The sequence below is a fragment of the Ascaphus truei genome, chromosome 7, assembly GCF_040206685.1.
Source record: "Ascaphus truei isolate aAscTru1 chromosome 7, aAscTru1.hap1, whole genome shotgun sequence".
Taxonomy (NCBI): Eukaryota; Metazoa; Chordata; class Amphibia; order Anura; family Ascaphidae; genus Ascaphus; species Ascaphus truei.
In genome coordinates, this window is record NC_134489.1 from 5380333 (window position 1) to 5394217 (window position 13885).

The 13885-nt window shown below is 45.3% G+C and overlaps 1 protein-coding gene across 1 annotated transcript in view; it reads right to left on the reverse strand.

Moving 5' to 3' along the window:
• Positions 1-5320: 5320 nt before the first annotated feature.
• The window catches only part of CCDC97 (coiled-coil domain containing 97), a 17891-nt gene continuing 9326 nt past the window's right edge, over positions 5321-13885 (reverse strand). Inside the window, 5 exon segments of the mRNA XM_075606903.1 lie at positions 5321-6734; positions 7110-7227; positions 7739-7851; positions 7853-7979; positions 8520-9014. Coding sequence (XP_075463018.1) covers positions 6557-6734; positions 7110-7227; positions 7739-7851; positions 7853-7979; positions 8520-9014 — 1031 coding nt within the window. The 3' untranslated portion in view covers positions 5321-6556.

Below are 13885 nucleotides of genomic sequence, written 5' to 3' on the forward strand. Positions count from 1 at the left end.
GGGGGGGTCGATTGGAGGTGCGGGGGGGTCGATTGGAGGTGCAGGGGGGGTCGATTGGAGGTGCAGGGGGGGTCGATTGGAGGTGCAGGGGGGTCGATTGGAGGTGCAGGGGGGGGTCGATTGGAGGTGCGGGGGGGTCGATTGGAGGTGCGGGGGGGTCGATTGGAGGTGCGGGGGGGTCGATTGGAGGTGCGGGGGGGGGTCGATTGGAGGTGCGGGGGGAGAATGATGTGAGGTGCAGGGGGGGAGAGTGATGTGAGGTGCAGGGGGGGAGAGTGATGTGAGGTGCAGGGGGGGAGAGTGATGTGAGGTGCGTGGGGGAGTGATGTGAGGTGCAGGGGGGGAGAGTGATGTGAGGTGCGGGGGTCGATTGGAGGTGCAGAGGGGGAGAATGATGAGGTGCACGGGGGGAGGATGTGAGGTGCAGGGGGGGTGGGATGTGTGTGGTGTGCAGGGGGGTATTGTGTGTTTGATGTGGAGAGGGAGTATTATGTGTGTGGGTGAGGGGGAGAGATGGGGGTATGAGAGATAGATGGGGAGTATCGCAAAGGTTGATAGTGAGGGGTTCTGGGGGAGATATGAGGATGATGATGAGGGGTGCTGGGGGAGATATATGAGGATGATGATGATGAGAGGTGCTGGAGGAGAGATGAGGATAATGATGATTTTACCCGTGCGGCCCAAATTTTTTTTCCTTGGAGCAGTTCGGCCCTTCTCGCTTTACGAGTTGTGCAGGCCTGCCATAGATGATAGATTGTATTATAGTAAAGATGTACTTTGGGACATGACTAGGTTTTCTTCTCCTGTGGTAAAACCACTAGTGTGGGTCCTACCAGGTGCTCCATATACCCCCGGTTGACCCGGTTGAGTTGCGCAGATCGCAAAGTGTGCTATTAAGTGCGGATTATGACCAGGGGAGGATTAGCCATATGTCAGCGAAGCAGTAATGAGGGTGGCTGAACACAGACACACTCCCTGAATAGAGGATGCAGTAAAGCATTAACATTTCAGTACATTAGGTGTTTGAGCGGACACACAATGTGGGGAGAGTAGCCCATTTAGTGCGAGTATGGCACATGGGGAGCACTATACACATTGGTAGGGTAGACTACGTAGACGAGCTGGGAACTAAACGGACCCACTCTGTAGAGGTGTCTGATGGAAGGGAGGTATGATCCGGAAACCTGATCTTGCACATTACTGTTTATCTAGATGGATTGTGTCAGTCAGAGGGCTCCCATGTAGGAAAGGAACACTCAGTTAAAGAACACTGTCTGCATGTTCGCTGTCGCAATACTTTGCCTGTTACCCAAGGTTGTGTGTATGTATGTTTCCACTACACTAATACTAGTTTCTGCTTTAAAGAATCAGTACTAATTAAAATGTTACCTCACATGTATTTCATGTATTTACATGTTAACTATTGTCCTGAGTACATTAAGGCACCCCATGGATATGGGGCCTTAGCTAAAGTATAGTAACACTGTTATATACTACGCTGATGAGTCAAGTCAGTTAGGCCTCGTCCAGGGTGGAAACGGGCGTGCTGGCGCTCCAGCGCTGCGCCCTGCTCGGCCGGGCGATTCCTGGCCAGCTAGGTGCGCGCGCGTCTGGGGGCGTGGCCACGACGTCACGGAGCTGGTTCGCCCTCATTGGGCGAACCGCTCACGTGGCGCGCTTGCGAGCAGCAAAATCAATTTTGCTTTCTCGGCAAGCGGCTGAGCGCCGAGCAGGCGCACCCGCCCACTCACGCCACGTGCATTGTTGCAACGTGTCCAGCGTGAGCGCGCCCGCTCAGCACCACCCTGGACGAGGCCTAACAATTGATAAAGTAGGAGAGTACTCAAGCATGACTATGTTAAGAAATGTAAAAGTATTTAGTGCGAATGACTACAGGGCTCCTAGTTACGATGGTTATGTCACTAGAAGGCTTATGATTGTAGTCACAGATATGACTACGTATGTACTAGGAAAAAGAGTAACATAGGCTATGAATGTATAATATACAGCAGTCTAGTATTGCTCACATATGCAAGTTGTATATCAAGGGATGTCTATGAATCGAGGAGTTAGTAATATTCTTAGGAATGCTTTATATGGTTAGATCAGAAGATCACTGAATGTTTCAATATCAAATACTGTATAGTATGAAATGTTGGTAACATTGGGGGGCCTATGCAGAGAGCAGCGAATTTTAAAATTGGCGAGTTTAATAAAAAGTAGCTTTTTTGGAGAGTTTTATTCTCCATATGCAGAAATGTGCGAATTCTGCTATGTTTAACATGAATGCGTGTGGCGAGTTTAAATTGGCGAGATGCGCGCTGCAGAAAAGTGTTAAAAAAAATTCGCGCCTTTTTTTTCCCTTTGCTATGGCCGCGAGCGGCAGCTTCTTGCCAACTTTTATTGGCGAGGCAAAAAGGAGACAATCGCGCCATTTTATTGCCGCGAACAGCCGCTAGATGCCGTTCGCGCCTCTCTGCATTAGGATATTTTTAAAACTGGCGAGATGGAGGTTCTCGCCAGCTGCGAGGCGAGTTTTAGAAATATAAAAAAAAAAATTGGCGCGTTTTTCGTAACTCGCCATTTTCTGCTGTTTCCTGCGCGAATTTCTCCAAAAAATGGCGAGTTTTGAAATAGCGCTGCTCTCTGCATAGGCCCCTGGGTTTGTTTAGGGGAGTGTAACCCACCCCCACCCCCTAACTAGTATTGGGAACTAAAGTAAACTAGGAGTTAACAGTGATAGTATGTGTTAAGCTTAGGGTTGCCAGGTGGCTTCTCCAAAAATACTGGACACAATGGTGAAAGGTACGACGCACTCGAAAAGTCGGTGGGGAGGTATGTTATTTGTAACTGATCAGACCTGTGTAATTTTTTCTAAATTTCACTCCAAGTATGCACTGTTTCATATTTTATTTCGTAACAAAATTCTGGGGAGGGGTTTGGGGACTGAGCACCCTCCCAGCATTTTTTTTTACGAAATAGAATATGAAATGGTGCAAAATACACCCCACCCCCAATACATACAAAAAAATACACCCACCCCTCCACTACATATAAAATACACGCACCCCCCCAATACGTATAAAAACTACACCCACCCCCTCCTTCAAATACATATAAAAGATACACCCATCCCTATACATATAAAAAAATACACCCCTCACAATACATATAAAATATACCCCCACCCCCAATACATATAAAATACACCCCCCTTAATACAGATTGCTTTGTGCAAATTGTTATCACTCACTACATTTGTATTACGTTGTGTTGTGTTTTTTATAGTCTACTTGAATAAATGTCACATGTTCTTTAATATAGTCCAATCTAAGTGTATTTCTTTGCGCTTCTTCCCCAGTATCTTGTTTTTGCCCATCAGGAAGTAGAGGACTTCCCATTTAGAAGCTGTATCATTTTCACAACGATGACTTACTCTGTATGAACTATTATACTTTATCTACTATTTTGGACACTTGAGCTTTTTTTTATGGTAACCATTTTTTATGTTCGCTATTTTTTGCTACTGCTTTTGACCTTCTCCTTTGTATTACACACCTTGTCCCCTCTAGAAGGAGACAGTATCAGCGAGGTGGTACTCATTTCTGCACCTTAGTTAATGTCCTCACTCTTATCCTACATTTGCTTCCTTGGTAACTTTTCTTTCCACACTCGTATTGACCACTCTGATCATCTCTAGTTCTGTTCAGATAAGGTTAGTCCAGTAACGATCATCATATGTATGGTTTCTGCCTCGTGTATTTGTAAACCCCCCACCCCTCAAAGGGTTACTAGTAAGGTTAGCTTATACAGGGCCCCACCCTGTGTTGTCATGGGATCATGACATCTTGGAGAGTATATTAGGAGAAGTTCCAGGACAAGAGTACAGGAGCCTCATGGAGAGTGGATAAGTAATGTTTATAGAATAATACTACCGACCAGGCCTCTGTTTATTATGTTGTAGATAGGGACAGTACCCGTTAAGTTAGGATCTCAGAAGATTAAGGGAGTCCAATATAAGCTTTGAAGTATGAGAACAGCATGCCACAGACAGCCTCACTAATGAGTACTGGGTGCCGGCAGATTGGCTCTAGCCGCGGATCTGCATTAACAGTCCTCTCTGGCTATCGGGAAGGGCAGTTCCCGCATTGACAAAAAGGTAGAGTCACTTGTACAGAACCAGCGAGGACCCCCAATAGGCCTAGCATTACCAGGATCATACATAGGGGTATGCCACACAGAAAGAGAGGGGGCCCAGGTCTCAGAACAGATAAGCAACTAAGAGATATACCACCCTCTGAATGTTAAGAATGGGGATTCATGGAAGCACAAAGCATCAATAATAAAGAAACATTACACCGTTGCATAAAGTGTGGTCTGCGGTCCCCGTGCCTGGGGACCTGCATTAAAACATTGTGGTATGATAAGAGTTCCGGGGCCTATTATTCCACAACCTTGCTACTTCATCGCGCAGTCGCCTGCATCCAGCACGAGTCAAGGTAAGCCATGCGGAGTAGCCATACGTAACACCATTGTAATCTCCCTAGAAGCCGGGCAGGGAGGGTTACATATTAAATTGTAACTATTCTGGTCGTATTCACGCACCACCATGCAGGAACTAGGTACACTACCTGCATCTGTATTCATAGCCCTGCACCTATAGGCCGTCTATTTATCGTGGACTCTCTCCAATAATCTCAGAGTTTATCTCCATGCCGAGCGCCCACTGTGTAATATATATATATATTGTTCATTATATAAACATAATATTATATTGTTCATTGGTCTGTCTCGCGCTCTCCTTCACCTTTCGCTACCTGCCATGTTATACATTGATGGAAAGCTTTTCGCCAGGACTTGATCATATTTTTTCACATGGCGTTCAAAGTGAACACTGTGTAAACGGGTATGTCATCACTGTCTAAATCTGGTGCTGATTTGTGCAGACTTTGCACCCAGAGACTTAATCAGTTAAAGTCACATATAGAATCAGCCCCTTAGATGAGAACACAAATGAGCTACACAGGCTACAATAGAATGCCTGCCATGCAGCAATGGGATTAGGTTGTGCTAATACTTAGAGCTGTTCAGTAATGGGAGTCCAGTGTGTTCAAATGTTGGGGAGCAGCTACAAGCAGACATCCTCCAAATGTATTCAAGGTCAATTCACTGGGATCAAGGTCGGCTCATGCTGCAGCCGAGGACACCTGTACCTGTGTCAGGTTTGAAGAGATGTTGATCTTATATCAAAAGGGGATCATTATGCAGCTCCCACTCTGCCCCTCTCCCCACAATAACATTTTCAAACTAATACAGGAAATGGAGTGAAGAATAAATCTATGTTTTAATTGTTTGTTTTCCTCAGGTCATTTGCATATAACCAGAACATAGACAAGCATTTTTGAGAGAAAACGGCAATATGTTACACCCTAAAATAAAACAAGCACAGAGCGAGGGACAGAGAAAGCGAGAGAGCGAGAGCCAGACAGAGAGCCAGACAGAGACACACAGAGAGAGAGAGAGAGAGAGAGAGAGAGAGAGAGAGAGAGAGAGAGAGAGAGAGAGAGAGAGAGAGAGAGAGAGAGAGAGAGAGAGAGAGAGAGAGAGAGACAGAGAGAGAGAGAGACAGAGAGACAGAGAGAGAGAGAGACAGAGAGACAGAGAGACAGAGAGACAGAGAGAGAGAGATCAAAAGGAGGGAGAGTGTCACAATTGAGTGTATACGAAATAAGGCTCCATCAACAACAGAATATTTTTTCTTAAATCTGGTATCACAGATTACAACTTCAAATCCGGTTTGTGCGGAGAATGGGTGGGTGTTGTACTATGGATTACCCTACACCTGCAGTGCTTTACAGCTGTAACAACGGGGAGAGAAATAACAAGGGAAATACCGATTACTGCCCGAATACAAATACTTTCTGGGCATGTACTGCCATCTGGTGGTGAAGTTATAATAGAATTTACCATCTCACAATAATTGTTGTACTGTTGCACTTCAGGAGTTAGGATACCATCAGCAAGGGGGAAAAGGATGGCTGTGCATGTTACAGCAAAACAGAAACTATAGCCGATCACAGGCAGACGTGCATGCTTCAGCGAAACAATAATAATATACAACTAAACAGCTGTTCAGGGATAGCTGCCTTGTACGAAAAGGAGGGAAAGAAAAACAGAGGACCTAAAGACCATGACATGTTTAATGGACTCATGGGTTAAAGGGTCAGTTTAATGTAGGAGCAAAGTCACCTAATGAGAGTGACAAGTGCAATGGTTTACAATGACATGAAGTCACTTTGGTCTTAAGCGGGATTGAGCCTTTAACCCATTAAACATGTCACGGTCATTAGGTCACCATGGTTCCACACGGTTACCGTCTCCTTTTGTCTTCTCCACTGCTCAGGCGATCTATTGGACTCTAGCTAGCACAGAACCAATAGTCTTTCTTATCTGATGTGAACAATCCATATCCTGTTTGCGATTGCCCGGGATACCAGGACCGAAGCTCCCTCCTCAACCGGAGGTCTGGGCTGGCTACAGGTAACACAGAGAAGGATCAGTGGGTGCCAACACAGAAGGTATGTCCCTTGTCTGTCCGTCCATTTTCCCCTTGGATTTCCTCGGCCTCCATCTCCTCCGTGTCGTCGTCATCATCATCATCATCGAAGTAACGCTCCTCCTCATCGTGAGTAACAATGTCCAGATTATCAAAATCGGGGTTGTCATCAACTTCGCTGGAAGAAGGTAGGGACACAGTGAGAGAGAGAAGAGACCTGGAGTTTGTCCCTCTCACTGCAGGGACAGTGACAGAAGAGACCTACGGGACACGAGAAGGGATTCACTAAGCGACAATGCGGGGGTGCTGTGTCCTAATCTGGCATTAACTGCCATTCAGGTAAATGCAGGTAACACCGGATTGGGGGGGGGGGGAAGGGTTATCCCACATTGGTGCTTAGTGAATCCAAACCATGGAGTCCCCTCCACAACATGCGGGTACCGTGACAGACAGCAGGGATCTGTAAGACATGTAGTCTGTCCCTCCTTTAGTAGGTGCGTGGGGCAGAGAGGCCCCCGTAGCTACGAGTTATTCCTGTTCTGAGTCTACTCACCTGTAGTCAAAGTCCTGATCCTTCCCATCCAGGAATCTCTGGTGCATGCGACTGATGAATTCCTCCCGCAGCAGAGCCCTCTCCTCGCTGTCCACAGCTTGCTCCTCCTCTTCCGACTCTGCAGAAGACAATAAGGTCAGGAGGGAGGGAGCGAGCAGTGAATGAGCCCAGCCTGGCAGACCACCCATTCTGTGTTACTGCAGAGAAACACTGAACTGCTGTCCAGCACTAGAGGTACCAGCCTCTTAATCCCTGCAAGGTTCTGCCCTGGATATGTCAGAGTTTACATGCATTGATGCGTCTCCCAGGGCTGCCCTTAGGGTGCCAGGTTCAGTGTCCCTGTAACGTCCTGCCATAGAGCTGCCAGACTGTTTTCCTGCTCCAGAGGCGACGTACTATGCATACATACAGCCCTACAGGGTACCAGGCTATGTGTTCCTGCTCTAGAAGTGCTAGGCTCAATAACCCTGCCACATACTGCCCTAAAGGATCCAGACTTTGCATCCCAACCTAGTCCTGTCCTAGAGGTGCCAGACTGTCCCAACCCTACAGGTGTCAGGCTCTGGCAACTGCCTTTAAGGTGTCCCAAGTATCCCCACAAGGAGTTGTGTTAACACTAGATCACTGACCCTCCTCTTCCTCCTCCATGCAGCTCTCCTCTTGCTCTATCTGAGCAATCAGCCGTCTCTGCAGTGCCTGCTCCTGGTAGGAGGTGAGCAACACGTCCGAGAGGCTGCAGGCCTCCGACAAATCCTTGCTGTTCTGTGACATCACTTCCTACTTCCTCCTCAGTCAGATACTGCCCCACGTAGTGCTCGTACAGTAGAGGGTCCCGCAAGCGCATCTGCTCATCACTGAAATACTCCCCGGCTGCAACAAACACAGCGGAGGGGAAATGAAGAACAAGAACACACTGCACTGAGTAATAATGCAGAGTATCTCTGCACACGGATAATGAACATGCTCTGCTGTGTAGTGATACGGAGTATCTCTGCACACTGGTAATGAACATGCTGCACAGTATATTGTTGTTGAATATCTCTGTACACCGATAATGACCAGGCTGCATTGTATAATGATGCAGAGTACCTCTATATAATTAATGACCAGGCTGCGATGTATAAATGGTAACGAGTATCCCTATACACTGATAATAAACATGCTGCACTATATAATGATAAGTATCTCTGTAAAGATCCAGTCCCTCATAATCAACATACTGCACGGTCTAATTATGTGGAGAATCTCTATTCCACTCCCTGTTAATGAACACAGTATGCTGTAGAATGGTGCAGAGAACGATCAATATGGTCCCACTTCACTGTAGGATATGACAAATCACACACACCTCCAGGTTCCTCCAAGACTGACTAGGTTAGTGTAGCGGTTCACATCAAAAGCAGAGCGTACCCGTGATGAGCTGCTGCAGGGCCGCGTACCTCTTGTTCCGGACACGGGTGCGACCAACCCTCTTATGCGACGCTCTACGGATCTCCTTGCAGTAGAACTCGGCTGTGTAGTCTCCGCAGAGGTGGCTGAAGCATCCAAGATGTTCCTCTGTCAGCACCTTACGGAAACGCTCCAAGAAGATGAGGGGCTTTGACTTGTACAAGTCAAGGAGCATGGACATCTTCTGCTCCTGGCTGAACTCAGGGTCCCCCTTCTGCTGGCTCTTGATAGGCACACGGCTGCTGGCAATAGCTATGAACATGTCCAGCAAAGAGCCACTGAGCGGTGATGGATCCTGCCTCCCGGGATCTCCACAGTCATTTAGCGTGGCTCCCTTCAAGGTTTCCAACGGCTCCTTGTCCTCGTCATGGCTTTTCTCGCCTGCATCTGCCTCCATCCCAACCGTGAGGGCCTGGTTGTCTTCCACCTCCCCACCAACTTCATGATTGATATCACCTGTGGAATCAGGTTACAAACGTTAACAAGTTCCCTCTGTGACCATCGTTACTGTGAGGTCACTTCAGAGAAACCCTGATGGTACAGTGGAAAACTAGATGAAACGGTGCAGCTCATTTTGCACGTTTATTTGTATTTGTTAAAGATTTCCTCCTCATACTGTACAGGGGACGTCTGTTTGCAAACAAGGAAGAAAATATTCTATGGCTCTAGGCTATAACAAACCAATTGCTATTTCATCTATTAAAACATATTGTCTTAGGGTTTTCTGTACGTTTAGATTACTTATGCAGTGAAAACCTAAAAGTGGGGTTTAAAATAAAAAATAAAAACTATCTAGGTCCTATTACAGTATCATTAGTACAGTAACAAATCATATTACATATAGTGATTTAAACAAAGTAGTAGCATACCAATGACATGCATGCAATAAAGTGATATTACAACTAATAATTAGATAAATTGTTCCTATTCTTGCAGCCGACTTTAGTGTTTCCCAAAAAGGAAAGGCCCTTAACAATACAACGACCCAAGAAGCACATATGCGAGTGCAGTAGTAACCCGATACGAATATAAACAGTGCTTTACTAGATGTTTTTCTCTTTTTGTCAACCCCTCCCTGTGCTATTAACAAGAGGTGAACGTTTATTACTTAATGCTTATTGAGGCTAGAGCCCGGGAGCAGACACTGCGAGACAACGGAAGTGGCATTAATAGCGCCTGGAAGTGACGACAAATGCCAGGAACGAGTGGCCGGAGTCCCAGGGCGTTCGCGCGGGGGCAGCAGTTCCTTCCCCTAAACCTCAATACATCAAACGAGAAGCCGCTTCTTACTACCGGTGCCCGAGTGTATTCTGTTACTGTTGGTTTTAACACACTTTATATGTATTGAACTATTGTTACATATTTTGTTTTTTCATATACTTCCCCATACCCATGAAGACGATTTGGGCAATATTTGGGAACACCATCTATCCAATTGGAAATCATACCCGAGTGCCTTTTTTTAAAGGAACTTACAGCTATTTCGATCTGGAAAGAACTATGTTCCACCATTCTGTAAATAAACTATTTGGACTTAGGGAATGCACCCACGTGGAGTGGCTTTATTATAAGTATTATTTCATTTTTACTTAAAAAAAAATAAAATAAACTTTAGGCTACTACATTATATTATTTTTTTCTTTTTCTACCTTTTTATATTTCTTTTTCCCTTCTCATTGTGGAACATATCAATAATGCAGCCATTTTTTTTTTCTTTTTTCGGACTCTGTTTTGGGACCAAGAGATTAGTGTCGGTCTGCCGCCATATTTGTAGTTGATAGGGAAAGTTATAGTATATTTTATATTTGATTTCTTTTATCTTAGCGCCCCTGTGTGTATAGAACTATAAATGGTTGCACGGTTAATGGAATCCAAGGATCCTGACATAACGAGTAAGGACGCTAGATCATGTTAAACCTAACCCTGTATTCACTCCATCTTTTCAAATTAGTAACTTGGTTAAACAAAGGGATCATGGAGGTGCATGTAATGCAATCTTCAGACAGGAATTTTTCTAGAAATGATCAACTTGCCTTAAAAATGGGACGAGGTGGTGTATAAACCCTCAGACACGGGAGGAAACCGATATCTGCCCGAAAGAGTTGTATCTCAAGGAAGCTCTTTTGCAATTAAGCAATGCTAACAACTATAAGAGATTATATACTAATCTTATTCATTGCGCTTCCCCAAGGCATTTCAATTAAATGTCGGGGGGACAGTGTGAGGCCTATAAATTCCCTTACCCTGGCTTTGGGGGGACACGTCGCCATGGCAATGTGGCGTCAAATGACGTGGCAGGGTCACACGATGTCACATGACCCCATTATGTAATTTGACGCCGGAGCAAAGGTAATGGGGGGGCGCGAGCAGGCAGAGGGGCACAGACTGAAAAGTTTGCGCACCCCTGCCTTAGACCACATGTGGAGAGTTTACCATCAAATGCAAGGGATACAGCGGTTTTGTTGACATTGCAGGGATTGACTGATGAGAAAGGGACATTGTTTGCAACATGCGATGTGGTATCTCAAAAATTGTTCAATCCGCGCTCATGCTTCTTAAGATGATCTTAAACAGATCTGCTCCCCCCTCTTGCAGCTCCTGTTGCGTGGAGGTATACCCCTCCTCCACTAGTGTCCCCCCGCAGATAAACTCCATCAGCGGACCAACCATGCAAAAGAAAAAGCACAGGAGCGCACCAAGGGTAAAGTAATATGTATTGACAAATACAGTAAATGATGCAAGTAGTGACTTACAAGTCCAGTAGTAAATAAAAGTTCAGGACTCCGTTTGCCTCACGCGTATTGTTATTTTTATTTATATTAACTATTATTGACAGCTAATTTTATTGGTCTGTAGCACTGTACAAATGGGTTATTTATTTAACATTGTATTAACATACAATGGTCATTCTATTTGTTTAAATCGCTTTAAGATACTATTAGATACGTTTAAGATAGCAGTGCTCACCTGTATTCCCTGTGATTCTTCTCTGTATTTGTTTACATACATTTCAAGACCAGCAATTAAGCTAATTGATATACACTAGAGTATTTAAGGCCCCCTGTAGGTGCCCTAGACCGTGGCCTGATGAAGCACATCCGTGTGCGAAACGCGTAGCGGAGTTCTTACCATCTATATCAGGCACCCTGCCATCTGGTGCTATACATAGCTTTGTGTATTTCATACACCCAGTTAGCCATGTCGGGGGAAGTGTCAAAGCTGCGGAGACGCGGTGAACTACTTCATACAGGTATCACGGTGACGCGCGAGGCCCGGAAGTAAAGCAGCATCAGCTAATCCCAGCGCGCGGGACTGATCTACACAAGCCAGGCATCCACCTCTAGACTCCTGGCTAACTGGCACGGCAAACAGAGTCCTGAACTTTTATTTACTACTGGACTTTATCTCTTATACGTAAGTTACTACTTGCACTATTTACTATATTTGTCAATACATATTACTTTACCCTTGGTGCAACTAACTTACCTTCTCTTCGGTGACACGTTCCCATGGCAATGCAGCGTCAAATGATTTCTATTGTATGTCTTTATTTATATAGCGCCATTAATGTACATAGCGCTTCACATTAGTAATACACGTGACAATCATATACATAACAAATACAAATAACAGGTCATGGGAATAAGTGCTTCAGACATAAACGTAACATTTTGGAAGAAGAGATCCTGCTCCGAGGAGCTTACAGTCTAATTGGTAGGTAGGAAGAACGTACAGAGACAGTAGGAGGGAATTCTGGTAAGTGCGTCTGCAGGGGGCCAAGCTTTATGTATCGTGTCTAGTAATATCTACAGTGCTACTCATATGCTTCGTTAAGCAGGTGTGTCTTAAGGTGCGTTTTAAAGGTGGATAGAGAGGGTGCTAGTCGGGTATTGAGGGGGAAGGGCATTCCACTGGTGTGGGGCAGTCAGTGAGAAAGGTTTAAGGCGGGAGAGAGCTTTAGATACAAAGGGGGTAGCGAGAAGACATCTTTGAGCAGAACGCAAGAGTCGGGATGGTGCATAGCGAGAAATTAGGGATGAGATGTAAGGAGGGGCAGAAAAGTGTAAGGCTTTAAAAGTGAGGAGAATTGCATGTGAGATGCGGGATTTGATCGGAAGCCAGGAGAGCGATTTCAGGAGTGGAGACACGAGAGACAGATTTAGGAAAGAGTAGAGTGATTCTGGCAGCAGCATTAAGGATAGATTGTAGGGGAGACAGGTGAGAGGCAGGAAGGCCGGACAGCAGGAGGTTCCAGTAATCGAGACGGGAGAGAATGAGGGCCTGAGTCAGAGTTTTAGCTGTCGAGCAACAAAGGAAAGGGCGTATCTTTGTCATTTGACGCCGGGAGCCGGAGAGGAGGTAAGGGAGGGGGCGCGAGCAGGAAAGATTGCGCAGCGCTGTTCTAGACCATCATAGTCTTGTATTGTTACGATCACTCCAGAAGAACCACAGCCCCCAAAAATGTGGGGGTATTCCTGTGGGACAGTTTCTCCGCTTAAGAAAAAATTGTTCGGACCCCTTAATGTCTCAATCTCGAGAAATTAAGGTTTAATTTCTTGAAAGGGGATATGGTTAAAGGTATATTAATAAAGCTTTTAAACGTGCAGCACAAATAAAGAGGTGCCTTTTACTAGTTCCTAGATTTAGGGGTAACATTCATGGTGGGCAAAAAATGTAAAATGTATGTTTTATGTCCTCCTATAGTGCTCAGTGGCATACAAAACATTTCATTTTGCAAAGAAAATTGGCCAATTCTACAAAGTGACCGTGATGTCAACAACTTTGTTCATCACACGGTTATTAGTATGACAATTCTAAACAAATTGTGTGATGGTCAGCATGTAAGCAAGGGGCTTCAATAAAGATGCATAATGTTCTTTAGAGGGTATCAATATATGAGGCAATCTCTTAAACAACCAATCAACTGGTGGTAACCCACTTGCACTGTAGTAAGGTAAGCCCACAGATTGTGCCCAGACACATATATATAGAAATATAGTGTGATGAAAGGTAAGAGATACTTTACAAGGACTCACATGAAGTGCAGTATATATCCTTGGGGGGTAATCCACATCCTCCACGTCCTCAGGTACAGGTGTGCTGAAGTCTGTATTGTACACCTTGATAAAGAGCTAACGCTTGAAACGCGTAGGTGGGGGCTTGTGTCCCCGTGTATGCTGCTTGCATCCATGCTGATAATAAATTAGCTTCATTTTTTTAATGGGTATGCTCTCCTTTTGCTTTATTTGATCATTTTTTCACCTTTTGGGAAGTAGTGCTCCGTCTTTTTGGCTACTCTTATTAGTATGACAGCAAGAAGATCTGGA